Consider the following 20,000-nt stretch of genomic DNA (forward strand, 5'->3'; position numbering starts at 1 on the left):
TGTCTTCAGGCTCCTGTACCTCCTCCCTGATGGCGGAGGGGAAGAAGCTGTTCCTGAATCGTTGAGTGTGTGTCTTCAGGCTCCTGTACCTCCTCCCTGATGGCAGAGGGGAAGAAGCTGTTCCTGAATCGTTGAGTGTGTGTCTTCAGGCTCCTGTACCTCCTCCCTGATGGTAGCAATGAGAAGTCAAGAACGTCCTGGGTGATGTGTCGCAGCAGATTTCCTGTGTGTGCCTTACTGTTGTAGATGTAACCATTGTGCCAGCTCAGTGTCCGGGAACTGAGCTCTCCCAGAAACTCCCCAGCTCCGTTCCGATGCTGGGATCCTCCGAATGGAGCCATTTGCTCTGACTCCATAGGGGTCAGCCTTTGGAATTCTGGACTGTACTGCGCAGGGCCCCACCCACCCCGGGCTCTCTCTCCTCTCCACCCCCCCGCACCCTCCCATCGGCCAGAAGATACATCCCAGCAGACTCGAGGACAGCTTCTGCCCCCGCTGTAACAAGGCGAGGTCTGATGAGGGAGAGGCAGAACGAGCCAGGGCTTTTCTCTTTGGAGCACAGGAGGATGAGAGAGGTGACTTTAGAGAGGTGTACAAGGTGGTGAGGCACAGATGGAGTGGGCAGCCAGAGACTCCACCCCCTCCAGGGTGGAAATGGTTTATATGAAGGGGCATAACTTAAAGGTGATTGGAGGGAAGTATTGGGGGGGCAGGTTATCAGAGGTGGACTTTTTACACAGAGAGTGTGATGGGTGCCTGGAACACCCGGCCAGGGGTGTCTGCAGCTTAATGTGAAAAAGACTAAGGAGCTGGTGGTAGACCTGAGGAGAGCTAAGGTACCGGTGACCCCTGTTTCCATCCAGGGGGTCAGTGTGGACATGGTGGAGGATTACAAATACCTGGGGATACGAATTGGCAATAAACTGGACTGGTCAAAGAACACTGAGGCTGTCTACAAGAAGGGTCAGAGCCATCTCTATTTCCTGAGGAGACTGAGGTCCTTTAACATCTACCGGACGATGCTGAGGATGTTCTACCAGTCTGTGGTGGCCAGTGCTATCAAGTTTGCTGTTGTGTGCTGGGGCAGCAGGCTGAGGGTAGCAGACACCAACAGAATCAACAAACTCATTCGTAAGGCCAGTGATGTTGTGGGGATGGAACTGGGCTCTCTCACGGTGGTGTCTGAAAAGAGGATGCTGTCTAAGTTGCATGCCATCTTGGACAATGTCTCCCATCCACTACATAATGTACTGGGTGGGCACAGGAGTACATTCAGCCAGAGACTCATTCCACCGAGATGCAACACAGAGCGTCATAGGAAGTCATTCCTGCCTGTGGCCATCAAACTTTACAACTCCTCCCTTGGAGGGTCAGACACCCTGAGCCAATAGGCTGGTCCTGGACTTATTTCATAATTTCCTGGCATAATTTAGATATTACTATTTAACTATTTATGGTTTTATTACGACTTAATTATTTATGGTGCAACTGTAACAAAAACCAATTTCCCCCGGAATCAATAAAGTATGGCTATGACTATGGGTGGTGGTGGAGGCAGATACATTTGGGTCAGTTAGGAGACTGTTAGATAGGCACCTGGACAATAGGAAAATGGGTGGGGGGGATATATGTGGGGGTGGGGAGGGAAGGGTTAGTTGATCTTAGAGTAGATTAAAAGGTTGGCACAACATGGTGGGCCGAAGGGCCTGTACTGTGCTAAGATAACTTATCCAGAGCAGAGCGTACACAGGGCCCTTAGCATTGTCAATAATCTCTCCTGTTCGTCCAGCAACCACTTTGATCCCCACCCCCCTCACCACCAGACAGGAGGTACTGTAACATTACGACAAGAACTGTGTTAGGATGGGAAACAGCTCCCGCCCCCTCCCCCTCCACCCCGCAGGCCGTGAGAATATCTCATTGCCATCTTGTGCCTTAAAGCACTGGTGAGGCCCCGTGAGTAGATCTGCCGACACTAGAGAAACATCAAAGGAAGTTCGGGAAAAAATGATTCCAGCAGTGACGGCTTGTCGCATGAAGAGCGTTTGATGGCGCTGGGCCTGTATTCACTGGCGTTCTAAAGAATGAGGGGTAACCTCATTGAAACCCATCGAATGGTGAAAGGCCAAGATAGAGTGGATGCGGAGAGGATGTTTCCTATGGTGGGGGAGTCTAGGACCAGAGGGCACTGATAGAGTGTATGTGGAGAGGATGTTTCCTATAGTGGGGGAGTCTAGGATCAGAGGGCACAGATAGAGTGGATGTGGAAGGGATGTTTCCTATAGTGGGGGAGTCTAGGACCAGAGGACGACATATAGAGTGGATGTGGAGAGGATGTTTCTTATAGTAGGGGAGACTAGGACCAGAGGGCACAGATAGAGTGGATGTGGAAGGGGTGTTTCCCGTAGTGGGGAAGTCTGGGACCAGAGGGCACAGGTAGAGTGGATGTGGAGAGGATGTTTCCTGTAGTGGGGGAGTCTAGGACCAGAGGGCACAGATAGAGTGGATGTGGAGAGGATGTTTCCTGTAGTGGGGGAGTCTAGGACCAGAGGACACAGATAGAGTGAATGTGGAGAGCATGTTTCCTATAGTGGGGGAGTCTAGGACCAGAGGGCACAGATAGAGTGAATGTGGAGAGGATGTTTCCTATAGTGGGGGAGTCTAGGACCAGAGGGCACAGATATAGTGGATGTGGAGAGGATGTTTCCAATGGTGGAAAGTCTAGGACCAGAGGGCACAGATAGAGTGGATGTGGAGAGGATGTTTCCTATAGTGGGGGAGTCTAGGACCAGAGGACACAGATAGAGTGAATGTGGAGAGGATGTTTCCTATAGTGGGGGAGTCTAGGACCAGAGGACACAGCCTCAGAATAGATGGACGTCCTTTTCGAAAGGAGATGAGGAGGAATTTCTTTCGCCGGAGGGTGGTGAATTGGTGGAAATCTTTGCCAGAGGAGTCTGTGGAGGCCAAGTCTTTATGCACATTTAAAGCAGAAGTTGATAGATTCCTGATTAGGGATACGGGAAGAAGGCAGGAGGTTGAGGCAGAGAGGGGAAATGATGAAATGGCTTGGGAGACCCAGATGGCACAGTTCTGCTCCTGTATCTTACAACCAGCCTGCACTGCACATTGTCTCTGACTGCAACATTTCGTTCTGCACTCTGCTCATTCTTCTACCTCAACACACTACCGTTATGAATTTATCTGTGTGAACGGTGTAGAGACAAGTTGAATTGAATTGAATCCTCTTTATTGTCATTCTACATAGGTACAATGAAACTCTGTTTGGCTTCCTCCCGGGCAATTAAATACAGCGGTAGATAAAAACAAGACAGTAACAGAAAAACAGTATTAAATAGATTAAGTAGCAGAAAATAAGTTGCGGCAGCACCAGAATATCACAGTAACGCACAAAGTGTCGTGAGTGCAAGTATTTGAGTCCTTGTGTGTGTGTGTGTGTGTGTGTGTGTGTGTGTGTGTGTGTGTGTGTGTGTGTGTGTGTGTGTGTGTGTGTGTGTGTGTGTGTGTGTGTGTGTGTGTGTGTGTGTGTGTGTGTGTGTGTGTGTTTGTGTGTGCGTGTGCGTGTGCGTGTGTGTGTGTGTGTGTGTGTGTGTGTGTGTGTCTGTGTGTGTGTGTGTGTGTGTGTTTGTGTGTGTGTGTGCGTGTGTGTGTGTGTGTGTGCGTGTGTGTGTGTGTGGGTGTGTGTGTGTGTCTGTGTGTGTGTGTGTGTGTGAGTGTGTGTGTGTGTGTGTGTGTGTGTGTGTGTGTGTGTGTGTGTGTGTGTGTGTGTGCTCACACCTCACTTTTCACACCACAGCTCGGTACAAGAGAGCAGTACCAACTCCGATTCCAATTCAATTCCTGGCGAGCAAGGGAGGTCACGTGCTTTTTTTGCATAAATTCAGCTAACGGATGATGTCAGTATAATCCAGTGTTTTTGATGTTCTTTGTATTATATGACGTTAAGCAAAAATAAGCCTACTTTAATTGTGTGAATAACTCAAGTTCAAGCCTGCGGTTATTCAACCGTACGCATATATACCGTCAAACGAAACAACGTTCCTCCGGACCAAGGTGCACAACACAGTACATATAACTCACACACACAACACATAAAGTATACTGTCAAACAAAACAATGTTCCTGGGACCAATGTGCACAACACACGACATATAACTCAGACACACACAACACGTAAAGTCTACCGTCAAACGAAACAACGTTCCTCCGGACCAAGGTGCACAACACAGTACATATAACTCACACACACACACAACACATAAAGTAATATCGCTATAAATAAATTAACAGATAATAATGTGCATTTACGACACAAGTTTAAAAAGTAAACAGTGTAATGCTACTGGTGTTTCATACGTGACGAAACCGGGGTGATGTCAGGGAGCTCAGCACCTTATGGCCTGGGGGGAGAAGCTGTCTCCCATGTTAACAGTTCTTGTCCTAATGCTACAGTACCTCCTGCCTGATGGTGGGTGGGGCGGGGGACAGTCAAAGATATTGTTGGATGGATGGGAGGGATCATTGACAATGCCTACGAGGTGCTGCTGGTAAATATCTCGGACGGGTGGGAGAGAGACCCAGCTGATCCCCTCAGCTGCCCCCGTAATCTTTTGCGGGGTCTTTGGTGGGGTTTTGTACTTTTCCACGTCTGCCTGCTGTTGAAGCTGATAACGTGCGTCTCTGATACTGAGACACGGTTCGGAATTTTTTAGAAGTTACAATCGTTTTAGAAGTGACTCCACAAGACGGGTGACCCCACCCCCCCGCCCAACCATTATCAATACTCTTCAGAGATTGTCTGCCTGGCGTCAGTGGTCACATCACCAGGACTTGTGATCTGCACCGGCTGCTCGTACGACCGTCCACCATCTGCTCCCCATGGTTTCACCTGACCCTGATCATAGGGCTAAGCAGGTGCTACACCTTGCCTGAGGGTGACCTGCAGGCCAGAGGAGGGAAGGAGCATCTCACACCTCCTTTGGTAGAGACATATCTCCAGCCTGCCTCAGTGCTGCTAAAATTCTACTTTAGTCCTCTCTCAGACTGACATAGGACTTTTTAGAAGTTATAATTGTTAATATATTAATAAATCTGTATTGGAACAGAGAAGCAATTCGATCCTTAAGCATATTCATGATAAAAAAAAAGATGACCAGAAGCAACTTTGCCTCCTGAAGTTTTGCAAAGGATTCTGCAGATGCTGGAAATCCAGAGCAACACACACGAGATATTTGGTCTTTCAGGAAGAATAAACAGCTGACATTTCGAGCTGAGCAGCCTTCATCAAGACTAGGAGGGAGGCCAGAGGAAGAAAGTAAACGCCACGCTGATCCCTCCACCCCCGTCTAGTGACTAGTGGTGTCCCACAAGGATCTGTTCTGGGACCTCTACTTTTCGTGATTTTTATTAACGACCTGGATGTGGGGGTAGAAGGGTGGGTTGGCAAGGTTGCAGACGACACAAAGGTTGGTGGTGTTGTAGATAGTGTAGAGGATTGTCAAAGATTGCAGAGAGACATTGATAGGATGCAGAAGTGGGCTGAGAAGTGGCAGATGGAGTTCAACCCGGAGAAGTGTGAGGTGGTACACTTTGGAAGGACAAACTCCAAGGCAGAGTACAAAGTAAATGGCAGGATACTTGGTAGTGTGGAGGAGCAGAGGGATCTGGGGGTACATGTCCACAGATCCCTGAAAGTTGCCTCACAGGTGGATAGGGTAGTTAAGAAAGCTTATGGGGTGTTAGCTTTCATAAGTCGAGGGATAGAGTTTAAGAGTCACAATGTAATGATGCGGCTCTATAAAACTCTGGTTAGGCCACACTTGGAGTGCTGTGTCCAGTTCTGGTCACCTCACTATAGGAAGGATGTGGAAGCATTGGAAAAGGTACAGAGGAAATTTACCAGGATGCTGCCTGGTTTAAAGAGTATGCATTATGATCAGAGATTAAGGGAGCTGGGGCTTTACTCTTTGGAGAGGAGGAGGATGAGAGGAGACATGATAGAGGTGTACAAGATAATAAGAGGAATAGATAGAGTGGATAGCCAGCACCTCTTCCCCAGGGCACCACTGCTCAATACAAGAGGACATGGCTTTAAGGTAAGGGGTGGGAAGTTCAAGGGGGATATTAGAGGAAGGTTTTTTACTCAGAGAGTGGTTGGTGCGTGGAATGCACTGCCTGAGTCAGTGGTGGAGGCAGATACATTAGTGAAGTTTAAGAGACTACTAGACAGGTATATGGAGGAATTTAAGGTGGGGACTTATATGGGAGGCAGGGTTCGAGGGTCGGCACAACATTGTGGCCCGAAGGACCTGTACTATGCTGTACTGTTCTATGTTGTGTGCTCTATGTTCTATAAATGGGGTGGGAGGGGATGGGGCAGATTACAAGCTGGCAGGTGACAGGTGAGACCAGGTAAGGGGGAAGGTGCAGGTCTTCCTTCATTTACCCCTCCGCCACCCATCCACCTTCCCCCCTCACCTGGTCTCACCTGTCAGCTGTCAGCTTCTCCCACTTCCCCTCCCCAGAGGGTGGTGAGTCTGTGGAATTCATTGCCACAGGCGGCTGTGGAGACCAAGTCATTGGGTGTATTTAAAGCGGAGGTTGATGGGTTCTTGATTAGTCAGGGTGTCAAAGGTTACGGGGAGAAAGCAGCAGAATGGGGTTGAGAGGGATAGTAAATCAGCCATGATGGAACAGCAGAGCAGAATCAATGGGCCGAATGGTGTAATTCTGCTCTTTATATCTCTTAAGGACGGGGAGTCGTGAGGAAGGAGGAGGGAGAGGAAACACATGTGGGCAAGATTGTGTGTATGTGTGTGTGGGTGTGTGTCTGTTTGCTTTCATGTGCAGTTCGAGAGCACCCGACTGTACTATCAATCCCCCCACCCCGGAAGGATTGTTGGCCGAGATGGACTGAGCCTCAGAACAAAATGTTCAAAGATGAAAGTAAACTTAGAATCAAAGGCCACATATGTCACCAAGTCGGACCCTGAGATTTGTGCACCGTAAATACAAAGAAAGCCGATCGAATCAATGCAAAACCACACACAACAAGCAACCATTGTGCAAAAAAAAAGTAAAAATAATAATATTAAATAAATAAGCAATAAATATCGAGAGCATGAGATGAAGAGTCCTTGAAAGTGAAAGTCATAGGTTGTGGGAGCAGTTCAGTGATGGGGTGAGTGAAGTTGTGTGAAGTTATCCCCTCTGTTCCTGAACCTGGTGATGTGGGCCCTGAGGCTCCTGTACCTCCTTCCTGTTGGTTGAGGGGGTAATAACTGTTCCTGAACCTGGTGGTGTGAGTCCTGAGGCTCCTGTACCTCCTTCCTGATGGTTGAGGGGTAATAACTGTTCCTGAACCTGGTGGTGTGGGTCCTGAGGCTCCTGTACCTCCTTCCTGATGGTTGAGGGGGTAATAACTGTTCCTGAACCTGGTGGTGTGGGTCCTGAGGCTCCTGTACCTCCTTCCTGATGGTTGAGGGGGTAATAACTGTTCCTGAACCTGGTGATGTGAGTCCTGAGGCTCCCGTACCTCCTTCCTGAGGCAGCAGCGAGAAGCGAGCATGACCTGGGTGGTGAGTTGGGAGTGTTTCTGATGATGAAAGGGCAGTTGAGAAGACAAAGAAACACAGTGTGGGCGATGGCCGGTTTTATGTTCCCTCCGACAAGCAGTTCTTAGTGAATGGAAACGAACAGCAATTGTGAGTAAACAGGAGCAATGGAAACTCTTAGTAAACAGAGGGCTACGTTGTAGTTTATTTTACCGCGATGCTAATTCAGCTCGGGGTGTTCTCCGTGTAGGTTTTCTCCGGGTGCTCCGGTTTCCTCCGACGGTCCAAAGGCGGACCGGTTAGAAAGAATTTGCAGTTCAACTCGCGCTCGGTTGGCGGCTGGCCACTCCCGGCAGTGCTGCCTCCCAGTGTTCGATCGGTGGAATGACAGGCTCGAATCATTTTGCGGGACATGTCGCTCGGGGTCTTGGACTGTGTGCGCGTTTTTGTCTCGCTTTCTCTCTCTCCCTCTCGCTACTTTGAACGTGCTGTGCACCTCGGCCCCCAGAAGGAACGCTGTCTCGGCCGGCTGCACGGTTGAACTCGAGTTGATCTGCATGCCGCCCGTCTCCGAGGAAGTCTGCTCGTTCTTCCCGGCCGCGCACGCCGTTCCCCCGGGGCGCCCCGCTTCCCTCCCACGGCCGACAGTCGTACCGCTTGGTTATTGTAAACTGCCCTGTGATTAGGCTGGGGTGAAACTGGCGGTGCGGCTCGTGGGGACGGAAGGGGGTTCCACTGCGCTGTAAGTCTAAATAAGTTAATTAAATTTAAAAGTTCATAGCTCCACGCTGCGGGACGCCAATGTGTGTGTGTGTGTGTGTGTGTGTGGCGGGGGGGGGGGTGTGGTTCTGCACAGTCACAAGCCTCAGCCAGAATACGGCGACGATGACTAAACCCCCCTCTCTCTCTCTCTCCCAACAGGGTCAGTTCTTCACACCCTCTGCGTCCTGGTCCTCATGTCTCAGGTGAGTGAGAACGCCCGCAGGGTCAGGCAGCCAGTAAATTAACTGGTGGGATCCCCGCCCCGGGACCCTGTGATGGGAGAGCGCGCAGAGGGGGAGCTCTGTGAGCCCTCCGGCTCCCACGTCGGCTACGCCTCCTCCCAAAGTCTGCCCCCGTCAGGGTCCCACTCGCTTCCCAACTTTTCCATCGCACCCAAGAACTTCTGAAATCTCCCCATTCACGGGTTTGACCGGCTCCGTGGATCATCGAGCCGCCCTGCGCAACCTCCCCCGGATTCCCACATGACTGCTCAAAACCCCAGACCCGGCAGCGCTGCCCCACCAGACCATAAAACGCGGGGGGTGGGCTGGGGCAGGAATAGGCCATTCGGCCCATCGAGTCTGCTCCGCCATTTCATCTTGGCAGATCCATTTCCCCTCCTGCCCTCTCCCCGTTTGCCCTGACTAATCAAGAACCTATCAATCTCTGCCTTAAACACACCCCGTGATCTGGCCTCCACGGCCGCCGGTGGCGACAAATTCTACAGATTCACCATCCACTGGCTAAAGAAATTCCACCTTATCTCTGTTCTAAATGGACGTCCCGCTGTATTCTGAGGCTGTGCCCTCTGGTCCTAGACTCCCCCGCTATAGGAAACATCCTTTCCACATCCACTCTATCTGTGTCCTCTGGTCCTAGACTCCCCCAGTTTAGGAAACGTCCTCTCCACATCCACTCTATCTGTGTCCTCTGGTCCTAGACTCCCCCAGTTTAGAAAACGTCCTCTCCACATCCATTCTATCTGTGTCCTCTGGTCCTAGACTCCCACACTATAGGAAACATCCTCTCCACATCCACTCTATCTGTGTCCTCTGGTCCTAGACTCCCCCAGCATAGGAAACGTCCTCTCCACATCCACTCTATCTGTGTCCTCTGGTCCTAGACTCCCCCAGTTTAGGAAACGTCCTCTCCACATCCACTCTATCTGTGCCCTCTGGTCCTAGACTCCCCCACTATAGGAAACATCCTCTCCACATCCACTCTATCTGTGTCCTCTGGTCCTAGACTCCCCCAGCATAGGATACGTCCTCTCCACATCCACTCTATCTGTGTCCTCTGGTCCTAGACTCCCCCAGTTTAGGAAACGTCCTCTCCACATCCACTCTATCTGTGTCCTCTGGTCCTAGACTCCTCCACTATAGGAAACGTCCTCTCCACATCCACTCTATCTGTGTCCTCTGGTCATAGACTCCCCCATTACAGGAATCATCCCCTCCACATCCACTCTACCTGTGCCCTCTGGTCCTAGACTCCCTCACTATAGGAAACATCCTCTCCACATCCACTCTATCTGTGTCCTCGGGTCCTAGACTCCCCCACTATAGGAAACATCCTCTCCACATCCACTCTATCTGTGTCCTCTGGTTCTAGACTCCCCCACTATAGGAAACACCATCTCCACATCCACTCTATCTGTGTCCTCTGGTCCAAGACTCCCCCACTATAGGAAACATCCTCTCCACATCCACTCTATCTGTGTCCTCTGGTCCTAGACTGCCCCCACTATAGGAAACGTCCTCTCCACATCCACTCTATCTGTGTCCTCTGGTCCTAGACTCCCCCACTATAGGAAACATCCTCTCCACATCCACTCTATCTGTGTCCTCTGGTCCAAGACTCCCCCACTATAGGAAACATCCTCTCCACATCCACTCTATCTGTGTCCTCTGGTACTAGACTCTCCCACTATAGGAAACATCCTCTCCACATCCACTCTATCTGTGTCCTCTGGTCCTAGACTCCCCCACTATAGGAAACATCCTCTCCACATCCACTCTATCTGTGTCCTCTGGTCCTAGACTCCCCCAGCATAGGAAACGTCCTCTCCACATCCACTCTATCTGTGTCCTCTGGTCCTAGACTCCCCCAGTTTAGGAAACGTCCTCTCCACATCCACTCTATCTGTGTCCTCTGGTCCTAGACTCCTCCACTATAGGAAACGTCCTCTCCACATCCACTCTATCTGTGTCCTCTGGTCATAGACTCCCCCATTACAGGAAACATCCCCTCCACATCCACTCTACCTGTGCCCTCTGGTCCTAGACTCCCCCACTATAGGAAACATCCTCTCCACATCCACTCTATCTGTGTCCTCTGGTACTAGACTCTCCCACTATAGGAAACATCCTCTCCACATCCACTCTATCTGTGTCCTCTGGTCCTAGACTCCCCCACTATAGGAAACATCCTCTCCACATCCACTCTATCTGTGTCCTCTGGTCCTAGACTCCCCCAGCATAGGAAACGTCCTCTCCACATCCACTCTATCTGTGTCCTCTGGTCCTAGACTCCCCCAGTTTAGGAAACGTCCTCTCCACATCCACTCTATCTGTGTCCTCTGGTCCTAGACTCCTCCACTATAGGAAACGTCCTCTCCACATCCACTCTATCTGTGTCCTCTGGTCATAGACTCCCCCATTACAGGAAACATCCCCTCCACATCCACTCTACCTGTGCCCTCTGGTCCTAGACTCCCCCACTATAGGAAACATCCTCTCCACATCCACTCCATCTGTGTCCTCGGGTCCTAGACTCCCCCACTATAGGAAACATCCTCTCCACATCCACTCTATCTGTGTCCTCTGGTTCTAGACTCCCCCACTATAGGAAACACCATCTCCACATCCACTCTATCTGTGTCCTCTGGTCCGAGACTCCCCCACTACAGGAAACATCCTCTCCACATCCACTCTATCTGTGTCCTCTGGTCCTAGACTCCCCCAGCATAGGAAACGTCCTCTCCACATCCACTCTACCTGTGCCCTCTGGTCCTAGACTCCCCCACTATAGGAAACACCATCTCCACATCCACTGTATCTGTGTCCTCGGGTCCTAGACTCCCCCACTATAGGAAACATCCTCTCCACATCCACTCTATCTGTGTCCTCTGGTTCTAGACTCCCCCACTATAGGAAACACCATCTCCACATCCACTCTATCTGTGTCCTCTGGTCCAAGACTCCCCCACTATAGGAAACATCCTCTCGACATCCACTCTATCTGTGTCCTCTGGTCCAAGACTCCCCCAGTTTAGGAAACGTCCTCTCCACATCCACTCTATCTGTGCCCTCTGGTCCTAGACTGCCCCCACTATAGGAAACGTCCTCTCCACATCCACTCTATCTGTGTCCTCTGGTCCTAGACTCCCCCACTATAGGAAACATCCTCTCCACATCCACTCTATCTGTGTCCTCTGGTTCTAGACTCCCCCACTATAGGAAACACCATCTCCACATCCACTCTATCTGTGTCCACTGGTCCAAGACTCCCCCACTATAGGAAACATCCTCTCCACATCCACTCTATCTGTGTCCTCTGGTCCAAGACTCCCCCAGTTTAGGAAACGTCCTCTCCACATCCACTCTATCTGTGCCCTCTGGTCCTAGACTGCCCCCACTATAGGAAACGTCCTCTCCACATCCACTCTATCTGTGTCCTCTGGTCCTAGACTCCCCCACTATAGGAAACATCCTCTCCACATCCACTCTATCTGTGTCCTCTGGTCCTAGACTCCCCCACTATAGGAAACGTCCTCTCCACATCTACTCTATCTGTGTCCTCTGGTCCTAGACTCTCCCAGTTTAGGAAACGTCCTCTCCACATCCACTCTATCTGTGTCCTCTGGTCCTGGACTCCCCCACTATAGGAAACATCCTCTCCACATCCACTCTATCTGTGTCCTCTGGTCCTAGACTCCCCCAGCATAGGAAACGTCCTCTCCACATCCACTCTATCTGTGTCCTCTGGTCCTAGACTCCCCCAGTTTAGGAAACGTCCTCTCCACATCCACTCTATCTGTGTCCTCTGGTCCTAGACTCCTCCACTATAGGAAACGTCCTCTCCACATCCACTCTATCTGTGTCCTCTGGTCATAGACTCCCCCATTACAGGAAACATCCCCTCCACATCCACTCTATCTGTGTCCTCGGGTCCTAGACTCCTCCACTATAGGAAACGTCCTCTCCAAATCCACTCTATCTGTGCCCTCGGGTCCTAGACTCCCCACTATAGGACACATCCTCTCCACATCCACTCTATCTGTGTCCTCTGGTTCTAGACTCCCCCACTATAGGAAACACTATCTCCACATCCACTCTATCTGTGTCCTCTGGTCCGAGACTCCCCCACTACAGGAAACATCCTCTCCACATCCATCTATCTGTGTCCTCGGGTCCTAGACTCCCCCACTATAGGAAACGTCCTCTCCACATCCACTCTATCTGTACCCTCTGGTCCTAGACTCCCCCCACTATAGGAAACGTCCTCTCCACATCCACTCTATCTGTGTCCTCTGTTCCTAGACTCCCCCACTATAGGAAACATCCTCTCCACATCCACTCTATCTGTGTCCTCTGGTCCTAGACTCCCCCAGCATAGGAAATGTCCTCTCCACATCCACTCTATCTGTGTCCTCTGGTCCTAGACTCCCCCAGTTTAGGAAACGTCCTCTCCACATCCACTCTATCTGTGTCCTCTGGTGCTAGACTCCTCCACTATAGGAAACGTCCTCTCCACATCCACTCTATCTGTGTCCTCTGGTCATAGACTCCCCCATTACAGGAAACATCCCCTCCACATCCACTCTACCTGTGCCCTCTGGTCCTAGACTCCCCCACTATAGGAAACATCCTCTCCACATCCACTCTATCTGTGTCCTCGGGTCCTAGACTCCCCCACTATAGGAAACATCCTCTCTACATCCACTCTATCTGTGTCCTCTGGTTCTAGACTCCCCCACTATAGGAAACACCATCTCCACATTCACTCTATCTGTGTCCTCTGGTCCGAGACTCCCCCACTATAGGAAACGTCCTCTACACATGCACTCTATCTGTGTCCTCTGGTCCTAGACTCCCCCACTATAGGAAACATCCTGTCCACATCCACTCTATCTGTGACCTCTGGTCCTAGCCTCCCCCACTACAGGAAACATCCTGTCCACATCCACTCTATCTGTGTCCTCTGGTTCTAGACTCCCCCACTATAGGAAACACCATCTCCACATCCACTCTATCTGTGTCCTCTGGTCCGAGACTCCCCCACTATAGGAAACATCCTCTCCACATCCACTCTATCTGTGTCCTCTGGTTCTAGACTCCCCCACTATAGGAAACACCATCTCCACATCCACTCTATCTGTGACCTCTGGTCCTAGACTCCCCCACTACAGGAAACATCCTCTCCACATCCACTCTATCTGTGTCCTCTGGTCCTAGACTCCCCCACTATAGGAAACATCCTCTCCACATCCACTCTATCTGTGTCCTCTGGTCCTAGACTCCCCCAGCATAGGAAATGTCCTCTCCACATCCACTCTATCTGTGTCCTCTGGTCCTAGACTCCCCCAGTTTAGGAAACGTCCTCTCCACATCCACTCTATCTGTGTCCTCTGGTCCTAGACTCCTCCACTATAGGAAACGTCCTCTCCACATCCACTCTATCTGTGTCCTCTGGTCATAGACTCCCCCATTACAGGAAACATCCCCTCCACATCCACTCTACCTGTGCCCTCTGGTCCTAGACTCCCCCACTATAGGAAACATCCTCTCTACATCCACTCTATCTGTGTCCTCTGGTTCTAGACTCCCCCACTATAGGAAACATCCTCTCCACATCCACTCTATCTGTGTCCTCTGGTCCTAGACTCTCCCCACTATAGGAAACATCCTCTCCACATCCACTCTATCTGTGTCCTCGGGTCCTAGACTCCCCCACTATAGGAAACATCCTCTCTACATCCACTCTATCTGTGTCCTCTGGTTCTAGACTCCCCCACTATAGGAAACACCATCTCCACATTCACTCTATCTGTGTCCTCTGGTCCGAGACTCCCCCACTATAGGAAACGTCCTCTACACATCCACTCTATCTGTGTCCTCTGGTCCTAGACTCCCCTCACTATAGGAAACATCCTGTCCACATCCACTCTATCTGTGACCTCTGGTCCTAGACTCCCCCACTACAGGAAACATCCTGTCCACATCCACTCTATCTGTGTCCTCTGGTTCTAGACTCCCCCACTATAGGAAACACCATCTCCACATCCACTCTATCTGTGTCCTTTGGTCCGAGACTCCCCCACTATAGGAAACATCCTCTCCACATCCACTCTATCTGTGTCCTCTGGTTCTAGACTCCCCCACTATAGGAAACACCATCTCCACATCCACTCTATCTGTGTCCTCTGGTCCGAGACTCCCCCACTATAGGAAACATCCTCTCCACATCCACTCTATCCTGACCTTTCAAGATTCGATTGATTTCATTGAGATCCCCCCCCCCGCCCACCTCCCGTGCCTTCACTCTTCTAAACTCCAGTGAGTACAGGCCCAGAGCTCTGTTCACTCCTGATTTCCATCGATGTATTGTGTGTGTGTGTGTGGGGGGGGGGGTGGGGGTCTGTGTGTGTGTGACTGTGTGTGTGTGTGTGTGTGTGTGTGTGTGTGACTGTGTGTGACTGTGTGTGTGTGGGGGGGGGGGGTCTGTGTGTGTGAGTGTGTTTGTGTGTGTGTGTGTGACTGTGTGTGTGGGTCTGTGTGTGTGTGTCTGTGTGTGACTGTGTGTGTGTGTGTGTGTGTGGGTCTGTGTGTGTGTGTCTGTGTGTGTGTGTGTGTGTGTGTGTGACTGTGTGTGTGTGTGTGTCTGTGTGTGTGTGTCTGTGTGTGTGTGTGTGTGTGTGTGTGTGTGTCTGTGTGTGTGTGTCTGTGTCTGTCTGTGTGTGTGTGACTGTGTGTGTGTGTGTGTATGTGTGTGTGTGTGTCTGTGTGTGTGTGTGTGTGTGTGTGTGTGTGTGTCTGTGTGTGTGTGTGTGTGTGTCTGTGTGTTGCCCAGTATTTCCAGCGTCTGCGGAACCTCTGACCCGGTCCGAGCTCGGTGTTCTGACCAGGCTGCCCTCTCTCCCCCCGCAGTTCAGCGCCTGCACGGAGACCCCGGCGACCACCGCCGATGACTACATGGACGGCTGGAGCGGCAGCACGGCCGAGATGGACTACGACGGCTACGTGCAGCAGTGCAAGAAGGAGGACGTGCGTTCCTTCCGCCGGACCTTCCTGCCCGCCATCTACGCGCTGGTGTGCCTGCTGGGGCTGGTGGGCAACGGCCTGGTGGTGCTGACCTACGTGTACTACAAGCGGCTGCGGACCATGACCGACGTGTACCTGCTCAACCTGGCCCTGGCCGACCTGCTCTTCCTGCTGACGCTCCCCTTCTGGGCGGTGAGCGTGGCGCGCCAGTGGCTGTTCGGCCGAGCCGTCTGCAAGGCGGTGCACGGCGTCTACCGGCTCAGCTTCATCAGCGGCATGCTCCTGTTGATGTGCATCAGTATCGACCGCTACTTCTCCATCGTCCGGGCGGCCTCGGCCCACCGCTACCGCTCCAAAGCCGTCCGCTGCAGCAAGCTGGTCTCGGTGGGCGTCTGGGTGCTCTCCGCCGTCTTCTCCGTGCCCGAGCTGGTCTACAGCGACGAGCTGCGGACCGACGACACCGTGCACTGCCGGATGAGCCAGGACAATAGCACCTTCATCTACACCACCAGCCTGCAGATCTCCTTCGGCTTCCTGCTGCCGCTGGTGGTCATGGGCTTCTGCTACTGCGTGGTGGTCAGGACGCTGCTGCTGGCCAGGAACTTCGAGAAGAACAAGGCCATCAAGGTGATCATCGCCGTGGTGCTGGCCTTCCTGCTCTTCCAGCTGCCCTACAACAGCGTGCTGCTGATCGACACCATCGCCGACGTGAACGCCACCGTGACGGACTGCGAGCAGAGCAAGCGTATGAACTTGGCCCTGGACATCAGCAAGAGCCTGGCGTACGCCCGCTGCTGTCTCAACCCCTTCCTGTACGCCTTCATCGGCGTCAAGTTCCGCCGCGACCTGCTGAAGCTGCTGAAGGAGATGGGCTGCGTCAGCGGCGAGAAGCTGCTCAAACTGGCCGCCCTGCGGCCCGGCGCCAGCGGCGTACGCAGCACCGTGGTCACGGACACCGACAGCACCACCACCTTCTCGCCGTGAGGCTCTCCGCTCCCCCGCTACCACCCCTCCCGCTCACACCGTGTGGACCACCCTCAGCCAACAGGGGGGCCGCACTGACTCTCCGGCCGGTGGGAAACAGACGGGGCTCTCCTTCCGTCTCTGACAACAGCCCCCACCCTACCATTACACTCCCACTCCCCCCCCCCCATTTTACTCAACACCTCCTCACCGTCCCTCTCCTCCCCTCACTACCTCGCCATTGCACTCCTCCACCGCTTCATCTCCCTCATCGCCCCTCTCCATCTCATCTCCCTTATCGCCCCTCTCCACTTCCTCATCTCCCTCATCTCCCCTCTCTATATCTCTTTTCCCTCATCGACCCTCTCCATCTCCTCATCTCCCTCATCGCCCCTCTCCACTTCCTCATCTCCCTCATCGACCCTCTCTATCTCCTCATCTCCCTCAATGTCCTACTCCATCTCCTCATCTCCCTCATTACGCTTCTCTACTTCCTCACCTCCCCATTGCCAAGCCACACCCCTTCACCTCACTTCCCAATCACCCCTTCCCTCCTCACCCTTTGCCCTCCCGCTTCACTCCCCCGTCACCCCTCCTCCCCCGCACCCCCCCCCTCCCCACCCCCGCCAGCCACAGGCTGCTTCCCTGCGTTCGCCGCCCGGCTCCAGTTTCCTCACCCCGCCCTCCCGGCCCCCGGTGCCGAGCCCAAGTTCAGATTTACACGGGCATCGAGAGGCACCGGGAAATATGTCGTTCCGATCCCAGGGCGGGTCAATCCCTCGGCCTCCAGCCCGCCGTGATGCCGGACTGAGCGGACTCTGGCCCTTCCCCCAGCCGGCCGGCAAAGACCCGGCAGATACGGGCCTCAACTTCCAGACTTCCGACCAGCCTCCGGGTATCGGTGCCAGGACTCGCCGACGGTGACCCGAGACCGCCCCCCCCCCCGAACACTAGCGCCCCTCTGACAAGGTTATCCCGTGCCCTGGTAATTGGGGCCGGGCCCTTGGAGATCTCCGGTGACCCGCTGGAACCGGGGGTGGGGGCCGCGTTTGAATGTAAAGAGCAGCAATGATGTTTTAAGGAGCGGGGGGGGGGGAACGTCCAGTCACGGACACACCGAACTCTCCCTGGGACAGGAACCCTCACAGCGTGGACACGCTTTTGGACCCTTGCTCCGCCGTCAGCCGGTGTGCGAGAGTCAGCGGACTGTGCCCCGGGGCCGGTCAAGCTGTGACTGCCTCGTCGGAAAGGACACCCGGCTGTGCCTCACTGTATCTCCGGGAGTGGGGCTGTTTCACGTTGGGTGGGACTGCATGGACATCTGTGAGACTGTAACGCAGCGGGCGAGACTGTTCCCCGGTGATCGAGACTGTACCACGGGGTGTGTGGAGGGGTGGGGTGGGTCAGTAGACCGTCCGCTGATGAAAACCGTGAATGTTTTTTTTAAAAATGTGTTTCATGTCCACTGAACAGCTAAGCAGCATGTATGTGTCTGTAATGAGTAAATATTTGACGGGAACCTGCGCAGGGGAAGCTGTTCCCGGGATGTGCCCGGCTCCGTGCCCGCTGCTACTTACTCAAAGCTTCAAAGCACAGTTCTTGTCAGGGGTCTGAGTGTGGGGTCCAGCCCCGAGACCCGACCGCCCCCCCCCCCACCCCGCCGCAGGCAGCCGCGTAACGGGGAACTCGTCCAGAGAAAACACGAAACGCCCGGCGCGCGAAAGAAAACATAGAAACGTAGAAATCCCCGGGACGTTACAGGCCCTTCGGCCCATAATGTTGTGCTGACCCTGTAACCTACTCTGGAAGCTGCCTAGAATTACCCTAGCGCACAGCTCTCTACTTTTCTAAGCTCCGTGTACCTGTCCAGGGGTCTCTTAAAAGACCCTGTTGGATCCGCCTCCACCACCGCCGCCGGAAGCCCATTCCACACACTCACCAGTCTTTGTGTAAAAAACTTACCCCTGACATCTCCTCTGTACCTACTTCCAAGCACCTTAAACCTGTCCCCTCTCGTGTTAGCCATTTCAGCCCTGGGGAAAAGCCTCTGACTATCCACACGATCAATGCCCCTCATCATCTTATACACCTCTATCAGGTCACCTCTCATCCTCCGTCACTCCAAGGAGAAAAGGCCGAGTTCACTCAACCTATTCTCATCAGGCATGCTCCCCAATCCAGGCAACATCCTTGTAAATCTCCTCTGCACCCTTTCTATGGTTTCCACATCCTTCCTGTAGTGAGGCGACCAGAACTGAGCACAGTACTCCAAGTGGGGTTTGACCAGGGTCCGATATAGCTGCAACATTACCTCTCGGCTCTTAAACTCAATCCCGCGATTGATGAAGACCAGCACACCAAAAGAACAAAACGGGTGAATAGCACACGGGAAATCCAATATCCCACCGCCGGGCCCTGGAAACGGACTCGGAATAATGAGCTTAATGTTCCCCCTTGATGTGAACAAACTCTGCAAATAACAGAAACGTTGAGTGTGTGTGTGGAATCACAGATGTGCTGCTTTCGGCAGAGGAGTTCAACGGGCGGAGTAACCTCTGGCCCCGGGGATGGTTTTCGGGCGCCTCGGTAGCGCGGCTCTATCACAGACGAGTTCGGTCCCGGCCTCCTCCGCAGGAAAGTTTGGGCCTTCTTCCCGCGTGCGCGAGGGTTCCCCCGGCCGCCCCGGTTTCCCCCCCACCCCCCCCCCCAGCTCGACCTGGTTGTCGGGTTCATTGGCCTGTGTGAATTGTCCCGTGACCCGGCTCGGGGGTTCAAGTCGGTGGTTTGCCGGGCGGCGCGGCTCGCTGGGCCTGTTCTCTCTATCCCCGAACAAATTTCCATTTAGTTGCTGCCCTGTCGGAGAATTTAAACCAATGACATATCTTAGAGAGAGATAAGTATATTTTTTTATAGAAATCACTCGACTTTTGTGTACAGTATGTGTTTTTTTTTCCTGCATTAAAATGTTTCTGTGTTCCCTCCAGCCGTGATTTTTTTTTCTTTAAGTTGTGTATTTGATCAACGCGGTCAGGACCCCGGCACAGGAATGGAGTGACAAGCTGGGTAAAGGAGCTGGGAATTACTCTGTTCCCCCCCCCCCCCCGGTGGAGGGAGGCTGCTTTGTCCCCTCGCACACTTAGCGATTCCGGTTGCGACTGACCAAAGCCACCCCCTCACCCGCTGCCACCTCCCCTGCGGCTCTGTGGGGGCACCGCGTGGATCGGGAAGGCGTAGTACTGGGGGGGGGGGGTTCAGAACAAAGTTCCCTCCAAGTCGTGCGCGCACACGCACCACACACCAAGGGGAATTTAAGCCGCGCACGGCGGGTGGTCGCCCTCCACCTCGTCGCCGCGTTCCGCATATTTCGCGATCGTACCCAATCCTTTTCCCGGTTTCTGACGCGGGCAAGGTGCGGATTTTAGAATCGGCTTATTGATCC

At 52.9% G+C, this 20,000-nt stretch overlaps 1 protein-coding gene across 1 annotated transcript in view; it reads left to right on the forward strand.

Moving 5' to 3' along the window:
* The window catches only part of ccr7 (chemokine (C-C motif) receptor 7), a 34,349-nt gene extending 14,720 nt beyond the window's left edge, over window positions 1–19,629 (forward strand). The window contains exons 2-3 of the mRNA XM_063037213.1: window positions 8,496–8,539; window positions 15,485–19,629. Coding sequence (XP_062893283.1) covers window positions 8,496–8,539; window positions 15,485–16,582 — 1,142 coding nt within the window. The 3' untranslated portion in view covers window positions 16,583–19,629. The remainder of the gene's footprint in view (window positions 1–8,495; window positions 8,540–15,484) is intronic.
* Window positions 19,630–20,000: the final 371 nt, after the last annotated feature.

This window comes from Mobula hypostoma, chromosome X1 (genome assembly GCF_963921235.1).
Source record: "Mobula hypostoma chromosome X1, sMobHyp1.1, whole genome shotgun sequence".
Classification (NCBI taxonomy): Eukaryota; Metazoa; Chordata; class Chondrichthyes; order Myliobatiformes; family Myliobatidae; genus Mobula; species Mobula hypostoma.